We start from the raw sequence: 14,489 nt of genomic DNA on the forward strand, positions 1-14,489 counted from the left end.
ACAATACATACAATACAATACATACAAAACAAAAAACAAAACAAAACATAAAAAAAGAAAAACAAACAATACAGAACGAACAATACATACAATACAATACAATACATACAATACATACAAAACAAAAAAGAAAAAACAAATGAAAAAAACAAAAAAAACAAAACAATACATACAATACAATACATACAAAACAAAAAACGAAAAATACATACAATACAATACATACAATACAAACAAAAAAAACCAAAAGCAAAACAAACAATACAATACATACAATACATACAATACAATACAATCAATACAATCAATACAATCAATACAATCAATACAATACATACAATACAAGACAAACAATACAAGACAAACAATACAATACATACAATACATACAAACAATACATACAAACAATACATACAAACAATACAATACAAATACAATACAAACAATACCATACATACAATACCATACATACAATACCATACATACAATACCATACCATACAATACAATACATACAATACAATACATACAATACAATACATACAATACAATACAAACAATACATACAAACAATACATACAAACAATACATACAATACAATACATACAAACAATACATACAAACAATACATACAATACATACAAACAATACAATACAAACAATACAATACAAACAATACAAACAATACAATACAAACAATACAAACAATACAATACAATACAAACAATACATACAATACATACAATACATACAATACAATACAATACAATACATACAATACATACAATACAAAAAAACAAAAAAAAAGAAGAAAACAAAACAAAAAACAAAACAATACATACAATACAATACACAATACAATACATAAAGTACATACAAAACAAAAAACAAAACAAAACAAAAAATAAAAAATACATACAATACAATGCATACAATACAATACATACAATACAATGCAATACAATACATACAATACAAGACATACAATACATACGATACAATACGATACAATACGATACAATACAATACATACAATGCATACAAAACAAAAAACAAAACAAAACAACAAACCAAAAAAAAAAAAAAACAATACATACATACAATACATACAATACAAAAAAATCCGACGTCCGGATAAGCGGTGGATGGCTGGGTGGCTGGCTGGATGGGTGGCTGGATGGATGGGTGGATGGATGGGTGGGTGGGTGGATGGATGGGTGGGTGGATGGGTGAACAAAAAACAAAACACAAAAAACAAAACAAACAATACAATACATACAATACAAACAATACATACAAACAATACAATACAATACATACAAACAATACATACAAACAAATACAACACAAATACAATACAATACAAACATACAATACAATACAATACATACATACAATACATACAATACAAAAAAACAAAACAAAAAAGAAAACAAAACAAACAAAAAAAAAAACCAATACAATACAATACAATACACACAATACATACAATACATACAAAACAAAAAACAAAACAAAACAATACATACAATACAATACACACAATACATACAATACATACAAAACAAAAAACAAAACAAAAAAAAACAAAAAAATACATACAATACATACATACAATACATACATACAATACAATACATACAATACAATACATACAAAACAATACATACAATACAATACAAACAATACAATACATACAATACAATACATACAATACAATACATACAATACAATACATACAATACATACAATACATACATACAATACAATACATACAATACAGACAATACAATACAATACATACAATACAATACATACAATGCAAAAAAAACAAAAAAAACAAAACAAAAAAACCCAACAAAAAAACAATACATACAATACAATACAATACAATACACACAATACAATACATACAATGCAAAAAAAACAAAACAAAAAAACAATACATACAATACAATACAATACACACAATACAATACATACAATGCAAAAAAAACAAAAAACAAAACAAAAAAACCCAACAAAAAACAATACATACAATACAATACAATACAATACACACAATACAATACATACAAAACAAAAAACAAAAAAAAAACAAAAAAACAATACATACAATACATACAATACAAAAAAAAACAAAAAAAAAATACATACAATACATACAATACATTACAATACATACAATACAATACATACAAAACAAAAAAAACAAAAACACAACCAAAAAAAAACAACAAAAAAACAATACAATACATACAATACAATACATACAATACGTATAATACAATACATACAATACATACAATACAATACATACAATACAAACAATACAATACATACATACAATACATACAATACAAAAAAACAAAAAACAAAACAAAACAAAAAAAACAAACAAAAAAAAAACAATACATACAATACAATACACAATACATACAATACATACAAAACAAAAAACAAAACAAAACAATACATACAATACAATACACACAATACATACAAAACAAAAAACAAAACAAAAAAAAACAAAAAACAATACATACAATACAAACAATACAATACATACATACAATACATACAATACAAAAAAACAAAAAAGAAAACAAAAAAGAAAACAAAACAAAAAAAACAAACAAAAAAAAACCAATACATACAATACAATACACACAATACATACAATACATACAAAACAAAAAACAAAACAATACATACAATACAATACACACAATACATACAAAACAAAAAACAAAACAAAAAAAAAAACAATACATACAATACAAACAATACAATACATACAATACAAACAATACAATACATACATTACAAACAATACATACAATACAAACAATACATACAATACAAACAATACATACAATACAATACATACAATACATTACAATACAATACATACAATACATACAATACAATACAATACAATACAATACAATACAATACATACAATACATACAATACAATACATACAATACAATACAAACAATACATACATACAATACATACAATACAATACATACAATGCAAAAAAAACAAAAAAAACAAAACAAAAAAACCCAACAAAAAACAATACATACAATACAATACACACAATACAATACATACAAAACAAAAAACAAAAAAAACAAAAAAACAATACATACAATACATACAAAACAAAAAACAAAACAAAACAATACATACAATACAATACACACAATACATACAAAACAATACAAACAAAACAAAAAAACCAAAAACACAACCAAAAAAAAACAAAAAATAAAAAATACATACATACAATACAATGCATACAATACAATACATACAATACATACAATACAATACATACAATACAATGCAATACAATACATACAATACAAGACATACAATACATACAATACAATACGATACAATACGAAACATACAATACATACATACAATACATACAAAACAAAAAACAAAACAAAACAAAAAACAACAAACCAAAAACAAAACAAAACAATACATACATACAATACAAAAAAATCCGACGTCCGGATAAGCGGTGGATGGCTGGGAGGCTGGCTGGATGGGTGGGTGGATGGGTGGGTGGGTGGATGGGTGGGTGGATGGGTGAACAAAAAACAAAACACAAAAAACAAAACAAACAATACAATACATACAATACAAACAATACATACAAACAATACAATACAAACAATACATACAATACAATACATACAAACAATACATACAAACAATACAATACAAACAATACAATACAAACAATACAATACAAACAATACAATACAAATACAATACAATACATACAATACATACATACAATACAATACAATACATACAATAATTACAATACAAAAAAACAAAAAACAAAACAAAAAAGAAAACAAAACAAAAAAAACAAAACAAAAAACAAAACAATACATACAATACAATACAATACACACAATACATACAAAACAAAAAAAACAAAAAACAAAACAAAAAACAAAACAATACATACAATACATACAATACAATACACACAATACATACAAAAGAAAAAACAAAAAACAATACATACAATACATACAATACATACAATACAATACATACAATACAATACAATACAATACAATACAATACATACAATACAATACATACAATACATACAATACATACAATACAATACATACAATGCAAAAAAAAACAAAAAAAACAATACATACAATACAAACAATACAATACATACAATACATACAATACAATACATACAATACAATACATACAATAGAAACACATACAACACATACAATACATACAACACATACAATACATACATACAATACATACATACAATACATACAATACAATACATACAATACAAACACATACAATACATACAATACATACAATACAGACATACAATACATACAATACATACAATACAATACATACATACATACAATACATACAATGCAAAAAAAACAAAAAAACAAAACAAAAAAACCCAACAAAAAACAATACATACAATACAATACAATACACAATACAATACATACAATGCAAAAAAACCAAAAAAAAACAAAAAAACCCAACAAAAAACAATACATACAATACAATACACACAATACAATACAATACACACAATACAATACATACAAAACAAAAAAAAACAAAAAAACAATACATACAATACATACAATACAAAAAAAAAAAAAAAAAAAATACATACAATACATACAATACAATACATACAATACAATACATACAAAACAAAAAAACCAAAAACACAACCAAAAAAAACAATACATACAATACAATACATACAATACATACAATACATACAATACAATACAATACAATACATACAATACAATACATACATACAATACAAAAAAAAAAAGAAAACAAAAACAAAACAATACATACAATACACACAATACAATACATACAGTACATACAAAACAAAAAACAAAACAAAACAAAAAACAAAAAAATAAAAATAAAATAATACATACAATACAATACATACAATACATAATACAATACATACAATTACATACAATACGATACATACAATACATACAAGACATACAAAACAAAAAACAAAACAAAACAAAACAAACAATACAAAACAATACATACATACAATACATACAATACAAAAAAAACAAAAAACAAAACAAAAAAATACATACAATACAATACATACAATACAATACATACAAAAAAAACCAAAACCAAAAAAAAACCCCAAAAAACAAAAAAAAAACAATACATACAATACATACAATACATATAATACAATACATACAATACAATACATACAATACAATACATACAATACAATAGATACAAAACAAAAAACAAAACAAGAAAAACAAAACAAAAAACAACAAAACAAAAAACAACAAAACAAACAATACATACAAATCTTGGGATTTCCTGGGTTGAGCTGGATGAAGTGGCTGGAGAGAGGAAAGTCTGGGAGTCCCTCCTAAAGCTGCTGCCGCCGCAATCCGACGTCCGGATAAGCGGTGGATGGCTGGGTGGCTGGATGGATGGGTGGCTGGGTGGATGGATGGGTGGGTGGATGGGTGGGTGGATGGGTTGGATGGGTGGGTGGATGGGTTGGATGGACGGGTGGATGGGTTGGATGGGTGGGTGGCTGGATGGGTTGGATGGGTGGGTGGGTGGGTGGGTGGATGGGTTGGATGGACGGGTGGGTGGACGGACGGATGGATGGATTGACATAGAACACATACAATACCCTGCCATACGCTACCATACACACAATGCATACAATACAATACATACAATACAATACCATACAATATCATACCATACTATTTGCTCTGCATCTGGGAGTTACAATTATAGACATTGAGTAGAGTGGCAATGGCATGATATTTTTGCAACAATTACACATACCAACTCCAGTTTGATATTTAAAATATGTATACAATTATCAGTATATTGTAATGAGTTATAATAATTACAAAAGTATCCGAATTATAATAATTTAATTTTATCATCCATCAACTCACTCAAAAATGTCGGCATGAATCGAGCAGTCGACTAAACGGGAGAAAATCACGCTCGCAAATGTTTGTTGCATAACGGAAGGCGGGCGGGCGGGCGCCATCTTGGAATAGATTTGAACATGACGTAACAAATTTGTCACATTCATCAGTTTGCATAACACGGAAATAGCACACTATATGTAATGCAACATTGTTAATTTGACGAAACACAACGCCAAAGAGGTTTGAAATACTGTAGCGGCAAAACGACAGTCGCGGTGGCCGGGACGAGTGTGAAAAGATTTTCAAGATATTTGTTCGCATCAAACAAACAAGGCGTCCGTCGTGAGAAACGGCAATGAACGACAAACATTTGATAGCTTACCCGAGAAACCGCCACACGGTCGGTGGCGCCTGCATTTGATAACTCGCCTTGAATCCTGCAACAAACAAACAAGGCGTCCGTCGTGAGAAACGCCAATGAACGACAAACATTTCCTAGCATGTTAGCTTACCTGAGAAACCGCCCGCTGCGCGGGTGATTGCACCGGTATTTGACAACACCCGAAGACATGACGTCACATCCGTCAATTCAAATCTTCCTCGCCTGCTCGTCCAATGGTGCTTTGCACACTAGCGTACCACGTGACAGGCCACTTCACACGCGGGCGGTTGCACCTGTCGCTCACCTCAAGACTGAAAACTGCCTTCAAAAACCTAAGTGCCACTTTGCCCGCCTCCTACCTCTGCCCAAATTCAGTCTGACCAATCACAGCGCAACTGAAATTGGCTTGACCACGCCCACCTCTCCGACAGGCAAGACTGAAACCTGCCTTCAAAAAAAAAAAAAAAAAAAAGTCACAAACTTTATGCAGAAGTGAGTGAAAATCGACAAAGCACAGCTCGCGGGTAAGGTCGGGTCCCGAACCATGGTTCCATCGTGTTAGAGGCAATGACGTTTACCACTTGACCAAAGACTCGTGTCCATGACAGTGACAGAAGGGCAACCAACGCTCACCTCAAGACTGAAAACCCAAATAGTGTTGGCTCGTGAGTGAACGATTCGTTCAAAGAGATTCTAAAGATTCAGTTCACCTAAAAGAACTGGAATGCACATCAGTACTTGGGGAGCTTCCGTAGTTGGTCTTTTAGCAGGCCCCGCCCACAAGTACCTCCACATTGGGTCACGTGACTAACAGCTATTTACATACAATAAAATAAAGTATGAAAACGTTATTAAAAAAACACACACAAAATCATACATACACAAGACCAATGCCGCTGGAACGAGCTGGACTAAAGGAAGACATCCGTTTAAATTTGGTCAGTTTTAAGAAATAAGGAAATCATGAATATTAAAAGAGGATTTTTTTTTTAAACGACAAAGACGACAAACATTTGCTAGCATGCTCGCTTACCTGAGAAACCGTCCGCCGCCGCCGGCCCGCGCTCGGTGGCACCTGCATATGATAACTCCCCTTGAGCGAGCACACCTGTCTTCAATTGACCTAAAGCCCTGACGTCACATCCGTCGATTCAAATCTTCTTCTCCTGATCGTCCAACGGCACTCGGCACACTGACGCCACCAGGTGGTCGCCTGTCATGGTGACTACTGTGGAAAGGCTTGCTTCGGACTATCCGTTGAAACTTTCAACACCTAACATGTTTGGATGGAGGATACCCTATCAATATGACCAAATCTCCTTTGGTTCCCGAGCAGGCTCTGGTCGAGTGGTTAATGCCATTGCCTTCAATCAAATGAAAATATTTGTATCGAGTATATTTGTATTGTATATTTGTAAACGTGCTTTTGTTGTGCAATTAACCCTTTATTTATTTATTCTCTTTTTTTTTTTTAACCTCGTGTAGTGTACCTACACATATTGTCATATAAAATGTCTGATTTTTATGTTTTAATTGGCGAATATAAAAACAAGGAATAAGACGCCAGACACGTTTTAACATAAATATTAAAAATAATAATATCAAAAGCAAATTTCAAACCAGCAGTAGATATATTGGATGACAATATTTAGGCGTATATAGGTATACACGTTATTTAAAAACGACTATAAGTGTTATACTACGACACAAGTGTTTACCAGCTCAGTGGCCTAAGAGGAGAGTGTCCGCCCTGAGACTGGGAGGTTGTGGGTTCAAACCCCTGCCGAGTCATACCAGTGACTATAACAATGGTACCCATTTCTTCCCTGCTTGGCACTCAGTGGAAGGGGTTGAAATGGGGCCCCCCCCTGCTGCTCACTTATACTCCGGTGCGACTTACAGTCCGAAAATTACGGTAAGTTCAAAAATATCAGAGGAAGTGATAAACAACTGAGGTGATTTGGTTGCATAAGCAAGCCTAACCCTAAGCACAGCAAAAGCGAGAGCAAGCCTAACACAAACCCTAAGCACAGCAAGAGCTCTGGTCGAGTGGTTCACGCCATTGCCTTCAATCAAATGAAAATATTTGTATCGAGAGTTCATCCTAAAATGAATTGTTCTTGCAAAAATTCTGCCACCGTTGCAGTGCTCCCGTGGACTCATTTTCAAGTCAGTTGCTAAGAAACACCACACCGTTGCACAGAGACAATTCTTGAGTCATATCAAATCAATGATTTTCAAACGGGTCCAAACAAGTTTTTCCCTCATGGCTACAAAGATCTTTAGATCTTTTCGTTCACTCTCGTTCACTGAAAACATTCGTTCTTTTGAACCCATCGTTCACTCACGAGCCAACACTACACTGCAGTAGTGATACACACACACACACACACACACACACAATGATACGACAAACACGATGACACGACTTTTCACGCACCTGCACTTAACGAGGGAATCTTGGGAAACATGTTGGAACGCGGCCCCGAGGACTAGAGCTTGACACCTGTGACCTTTGACCAGGATATTTCCCTCATAAAGTGGCCTGTTATTAGGTACACTTGAAAAGGGCGGTGTACCTAATGGAGTGTCCGTGTGATTCCCTCGTTAAGTGCACCTGCGGGAAAACTTTTAGCTCCTGCGGAACGTGAAAGTGACCAAAAACTTTTCCCGCACCTGCAATATGGCAGTAAATGGCAATATTTTTTCATTTTTACATAGCTTGGAAATGTATTATGATGGAGTTTACAGGTGCAGGCCGGAGGGGGCTCGGCCCAAAGGAAATTAACAGATGGAAATATTTAAAAACACTTGAGGTCACCATTAGATTCAGATTTATCATATATATACACACGTATATAAATTAAATTTCCTTGAAGGGGATTTACACTGTACATGAAAGTATTTGTAACACCATCATCAGTATCTATAAAAACCTTCAGAGGGGAAAGAAGACAATAGCAAAGTGAAGGGATGGACTGATTTTAGACATCACCATATTTCATATTTCCACAGACAGATATAATTTTGATGTAATTCAATTCAATAAACAAATCATAATGTTAATGTACATTCTTGAAGCATACATCAAGTTGTGCAGGACTTGTGCCATAATGTATACATGTCTGATCATTTCTTTTTTATGGAACAGTCGCCCACCACCCTGCCCAGCCCCCCCTTGCTGGCACTACAGTGCTAACAAAAGTTCCACAAGCCTTTTTTTAATTGTATTTATTTTTTAAACTCTCATACGTTTCACCCATTCAGTAACATTTTTTAAAACTATATATTGGAGGAAATTCGACCTTTTAATTACTATTTAAAAAAAGCTGCAAGTGCAGCATCGATAAGTTCGTGCTCGACTCTTTTATTGTACATAGACAACTAGGGGCACAAACTTTGAAATAAAAACCCCCTTAATTTGATTTCCGATTGAGGTCTGCAGTGGAATTTGAAAAAGATACACAATGGTACAAGTCGTATGGCAAAATTGGACATTCAGCTCCACGTCAAAGTTCAGTTTGAAAAGTCCTTGAAAAGTGGTACCCCCCAGTACATGTACCGAGGCTGGCCGTGTAGTTACGCAACTGCTTTGAATTGAAAGCTAAGGTCCTGGAAGTTACACGCTATGTTTATACATTAAATTCACTATAGCAGCAACCTGGACTGGACAGCAGCAGCCTTCTTTGTAGTCGGACAGCCAATGGCAACGCCAAGCCCTGCAACAAAACATGCAAGAAGTTTCACATTCAAGAGATGCACCATCGGTTGAGGCACATCGCGAATGATGACACCAAAGTTGACGTTATTTACAAGACCACCAACAGGAAGCAAACACACCACTGTTGATTTTATTCACAAGAATGCCCACATGATGCATGACGATTCAAAACAAAACGAAAAATGTCTCTGACCACATTAAAACAGCTTTTACTCGTACAGAAAAATGTACCAACATTCTGCAAGATTCTGAGTTCGGTGGCCATTTTAAAGCAGGGTTGCCAAAGATGACTTACTGATCGCAACGGAGACCGTTTGTACACTTGTCGTTTGCATCTATGGGTGTCTGGCTACTTGGCTTTTGTCAACAATTTAGAATGCATGCAGCTTTTCTTTGTGTAGTTAAAAACATAAATAAAAAGCCTGACACTGCATATTTAACAAGTCAATTTTGTTTCAGCCTAACTTTACAATTGTCTTGTCATTGAGAATGTCTCAAATGATTCCAGTTTGTATGCGCGATAGACTGCCAATGCCAATGTTTAAAATGGACCACTTGAATTCAGTTCACAGTTTAATTGCAGTTCAGTGGTACACACACACACAATTACAGTACAAACAGTTCATTTCATGATTAAAAAAACAACAGTAAAACAACAATATTGCAAAATGACGCGGCGCTGAGAGAGAAAGAAAGAGGCATCATGCAGACAGCCAGTGTGCACACCCAGTGAAAAAGTGGAGGGAGGGAAGGAAAGAAAGGACAAAAGAAAAAACGCAGTCATACTCTCCTTAAATGCTGGCTGGGCGCTTTGCCCTCGCCGCATCCGCACCCGTCCGTCTCGTGTCGGCCGCTCATCACGGGCGAAGGTTGGCTCCCCCCCGGCCGGTATTCGACGTTTGGACTCATCCTCCGCCTCGTGCCACTGCAAAAAGAAAAACGGCACTCTGTTGCATGCGGTTCACTTCTGTGGACGTACTCATTACCTGTCTATTAAAGCTTGCTCCTATTTTAAGCTCCCTTTATTAATAGCGTATGCACACATGAATGTTTTTGTTTTCTTTTTATGTCTGTTCCTATATGAAGAATTCAATGCTTATAATTTCTTTGTTGTAAAGTGCTTTGAGCTGCATTTCTTGTATGAAAGGTGCTCTACAAATAAAGTTTTTTATTATTACCCTCTGGTCTCGCGGTCCTGTCCAGTCCCCCTCTGTGCAGGCACTCGTCCGATCCAGTGCCCCAGCAATCCTGAAAGGCAGACATATTGTGTTGGTTTTGGCAAGGGGAAAAATTCCACTAGCAGCCCCCCAACCTTGACTAAGGTAAGTTTGAATCAGGTAACTAGCGGCACGCACGGGCTGGCGCATGTCGGATTGGAGCGATCCGGGTTACCGGGTTTAACCCCTTACAAAAAGGGAGGGAGGGAGGGAGGGGAGGGGGGGGGGGAGAGAGAGAGAGAGAGAGAGACAGAGAGAGAGAGACAGAGAGAGAGAGACAGAGAGAGAGAGACAGAGAGAGAGAGACAGAGAGAGAGAGACAGAGAGAGAGAGAGAGAGAGAGAGAGAGAGAGAGAGAGAGAGAGAGAGAGAGAGAGAGAGGGCGAGAGGGCGAGAGGAGATGAGAAGAGGCTTTGGTGCGCACTTAAGCGCAACCGCCCAGTTCCCCCTGAGTAGAGCTGGCTTGGCCCCAAGAGGAAAAAAAGAGGAAAACGCGACGTCACGGAGAGCGTCACGGAGAAGCTCCTTGTCCTCGACACCGTCGACGACACTGGGACCCAGTCTGGCAGACATTATACCCTGGTATTCCACAAAGGGCAAGGTATAGCCACGTTCCATTCTGAGTGCACCAGGCCATGCAGGTACTGCCGGGCGCGGTGGAGAAAGAGAGCGAGAGAGCGAGAGAGAGAGAGAGCGACAGAGAGCGAGAGAGAGCGAGAGAGAGAGAGGGGAAGGGAAGGGGGGAGGGAGGCAGGCAGGGGGTGTCTACTTTGCCGATTCGTATCTAGAGGGTCACAGCAACCCAAATGCCCGTGCGTGCTACTAGTTACCCTATTTAAACAGACAGGGGTAGGGAAAGCACAAAAGAAAAAACAAAGTCATACTCCCCTGAAACGCTGGCTGCATCTGCACCCATCAGTCTCGTGTGGGCCGCTCGTCACGGGCCAAGGTCCGGGTCTGCTCCGGCCGGTGTTGGACTCTTCTTTCGCCTCGCACAAGTGCAAAAAGACAAACGGCACTCAGTTGCATGCGGTTCACTTCTGTCAACGTACTCATTACCTGCCCCCTCCCTGGTCTTGTGGGTGCAGCCCAGTCCCTCTCGGTGCAGGCTGGTGCTCGTCCCATCCGCCGCCCTGGCAACCCTGAACGGCAAAAATAAGGAAATCATATTAAAACTAACAAGTGTTGCATATTGGATTGCCATGTCACTACCACCTCTGGCCAGCCTTGGCCAGTCGTGCATCAGGCTCCTCTTCAACACTTGGCGACTGCTTTTTTTGGGTGATTCCTTCCTTTGCACCCCGCTCACCAATCGCGGGTCTGGTGGCCTCCATCCACCGGCTCTTCGTTTCATACATCGTCTCTTCCACCTTGCAAGACAAGCACAAAAGTCTCGCTGCGCCGTCGCTTGCGCTTGCCGTCGCTTGCGCAGTCGCTTGCGCTTGCCGTCGCTTGCGCTTGCCGTCGCTGCGCGGTCGCTTGCGCTTGCCGTCGCTGCGCGGTCGCTTGCGCTTGCCGTCGCTGCGCGGTCGCTTGCGCTTGCCGTCGCTGCGCGGTCGCTTGCGCTTGCCGTCGCTGCGCGGTCGCTTGCGCTTGCCGTCGCTGCGCGGTCGCTTGCGCTTGCCGTCGCTGCGCGGTCGCTTGCGCTTGCAGTCGCTGCGCGGTCGCTTGCCGTCGCTGCGCGGTCGCTTGCCGTCGCTGCGCGTTTGGCACTCAATGAGGGCTGCACAACATTTTGGAAAATCAATGATATGGCAGTATTGGGCCAGACCACTGCATTGAGGCAAGTTGTGCAAAATTCTCTGATGGAGGTTAACTATTTGATCGCAATGAGATCAGTTAGATGAGTTAACTTTAACTTACATCAATGACTTATCGTCTTAACTCATTACAAATAGTTAGGCAAGAAAACATGTTTCATTTGAGACATGAAAAAACAAATCTTTGCGGTCTTAAAGTGCATGTTAATAACCTAGACCACCATATGGCAGTTTTCCAATACACGTGCAGCCCTACACACGTCACCATTGGTGTCCAAATGGCAGCCTCGGGGCAACTTGATCAACACACCACACGACTGAACACGACACTGCTTTGTAGCACTAAATATCAATGGCAACATTTCGTGATTGATTTAATGAATTTGCGTCAAAGAATTCTGAATTTGTTTCAGTATGCAGCCCTCAAGCAGACATTGGGACACCGCTGGTGTAATTAAAAAAAAAAAAAAAAAAAAAAAATCCATTTCACACGTTGAAGCTGCGCAGGTCGACGCCTCCAGGGAAGCAGGTCTCCCTCACAACTCGGCGACTTCAGAGCGATGCCACAGCGGTCCGTTCACCTCTGATCAGATCGTGTCACATCCCAGTCGCCATCTGCAGAAACAGAAACAAATGTTAGAAACTCAAAGAGCACCCCAAGTTGTCAGTCACTTGCTTACTTGATCACAGCGGCTAGCTACTATTGGTGAGCGTCGCCCGGTCGGATGGGGCCGTGCGCCTCCCCCCCTTTTCCGTCCGGCCTGCAAATGGCAGAACATGCACTGAGTTGGGCGCTGCTCGCATCACTATGTCTACCTCGTGGACCCGCTCGCCCAAACACCGCCCCCTCACCTAGAGAACAAAGGACACAGCTTAGATTCAAGCACGACAGCGGTAGGTTAGAAAAAGACTAAATGCTACTGTCTCGCTCCAATGCTGTCCTACACCTAGGGGAGAACAAAGAACGCAAGTACCACAGTGGTGGTAGGTTAGGGCAACAGTGGCAGGTTAGAAAAAGACAAAATGGTACAAGTCAAATTGCAAAATTGGACATTCGGGATCGGCTCGCTCCAACGCCGCCCTACACCGAAGGGGGAGAACAAAGAATGCAGCAAGTACAACAGTGGCAGGTTAGAAAAAGACACAAAATGGTACACATATGGCAAAATTGAACATTCGGATCCACATCAAAGTTTCGTTTTGTCTCCGTCCGCGTAACCACGTCCTCCCCCAAGTGAGCCGTCAATGGCAACAAAGCACAAGACAACGCTGGATCCAGACAAGCCACAACCACAGCACACCTCTTAAGCAAGACCAACCATCAGAGCCCCAAACACTGGCCACACCTGCAACCTTTCCGTCGTGCACCCATAACCAAAGGCAACCACACTGCCCCCTCCTGGGC

The 14,489-nt window shown here is 37.8% G+C and overlaps 1 protein-coding gene and 1 long non-coding RNA gene across 8 annotated transcripts in view; both read right to left on the reverse strand.

The window, feature by feature from the left end:
* The window catches only part of LOC148391504 (uncharacterized), a 9,110-nt gene extending 1,573 nt beyond the window's left edge, over window positions 1–7,537 (reverse strand). Inside the window, exons 1-5 of one of the 7 annotated variants that reach the window (XR_015861074.1) lie at window positions 7,420–7,537; window positions 7,097–7,200; window positions 6,930–7,026; window positions 6,517–6,830; window positions 6,387–6,441 (exon numbers count right to left, since the gene is read on the reverse strand). This is a non-coding gene — a long non-coding RNA (uncharacterized LOC148391504). Of the gene's footprint in view, window positions 1–6,386; window positions 6,442–6,516; window positions 6,835–6,929; window positions 7,201–7,267; window positions 7,321–7,419 lie in introns of those variants that run through there. The other 6 variants (XR_015861069.1, XR_015861068.1, XR_015861070.1 and 3 more) reach the window with 6 other exon arrangements.
* A 3,130-nt stretch (window positions 7,538–10,667) lies between these two features.
* LOC148391505 (uncharacterized) lies at window positions 10,668–13,213 on the reverse strand. The gene is made up of 5 exons (XM_088387097.1): window positions 13,210–13,213; window positions 12,540–13,140; window positions 12,384–12,466; window positions 11,286–12,313; window positions 10,668–11,032 (listed from the first exon to the last, which is right to left on the reverse strand). The coding sequence occupies exons 1-4, from the start codon at window positions 13,211–13,213 to the stop codon at window positions 12,240–12,242; spliced, it is 762 nt and encodes a 253-aa protein (XP_088243223.1). The 3' UTR covers window positions 10,668–11,032; window positions 11,286–12,239.
* Between the last annotated feature and the right edge of the window lie 1,276 nt (window positions 13,214–14,489).

The sequence above is a fragment of the Syngnathus floridae genome, chromosome 10 (genome assembly GCF_059516105.1).
Source record: "Syngnathus floridae isolate MCC-2025c chromosome 10, RoL_Sflo_1.0, whole genome shotgun sequence".
Taxonomy (NCBI): Eukaryota; Metazoa; Chordata; class Actinopteri; order Syngnathiformes; family Syngnathidae; genus Syngnathus; species Syngnathus floridae.

Coding starts and splice junctions, on each gene's coding strand:
- LOC148391505 (XM_088387097.1), bottom strand. Junction 12,467..12,539: donor CTGGCCAAGGCTGGCCAGAG/GTGGTAGTGACA, acceptor TTTGCCGTTCAG/GGTTGCCAGGGCGGCGGATG. Junction 12,314..12,383: donor CAAGACCAGGGAGGGGGCAG/GTAATGAGTACG, acceptor CACTTGTGCGAG/GCGAAAGAAGAGTCCAACAC.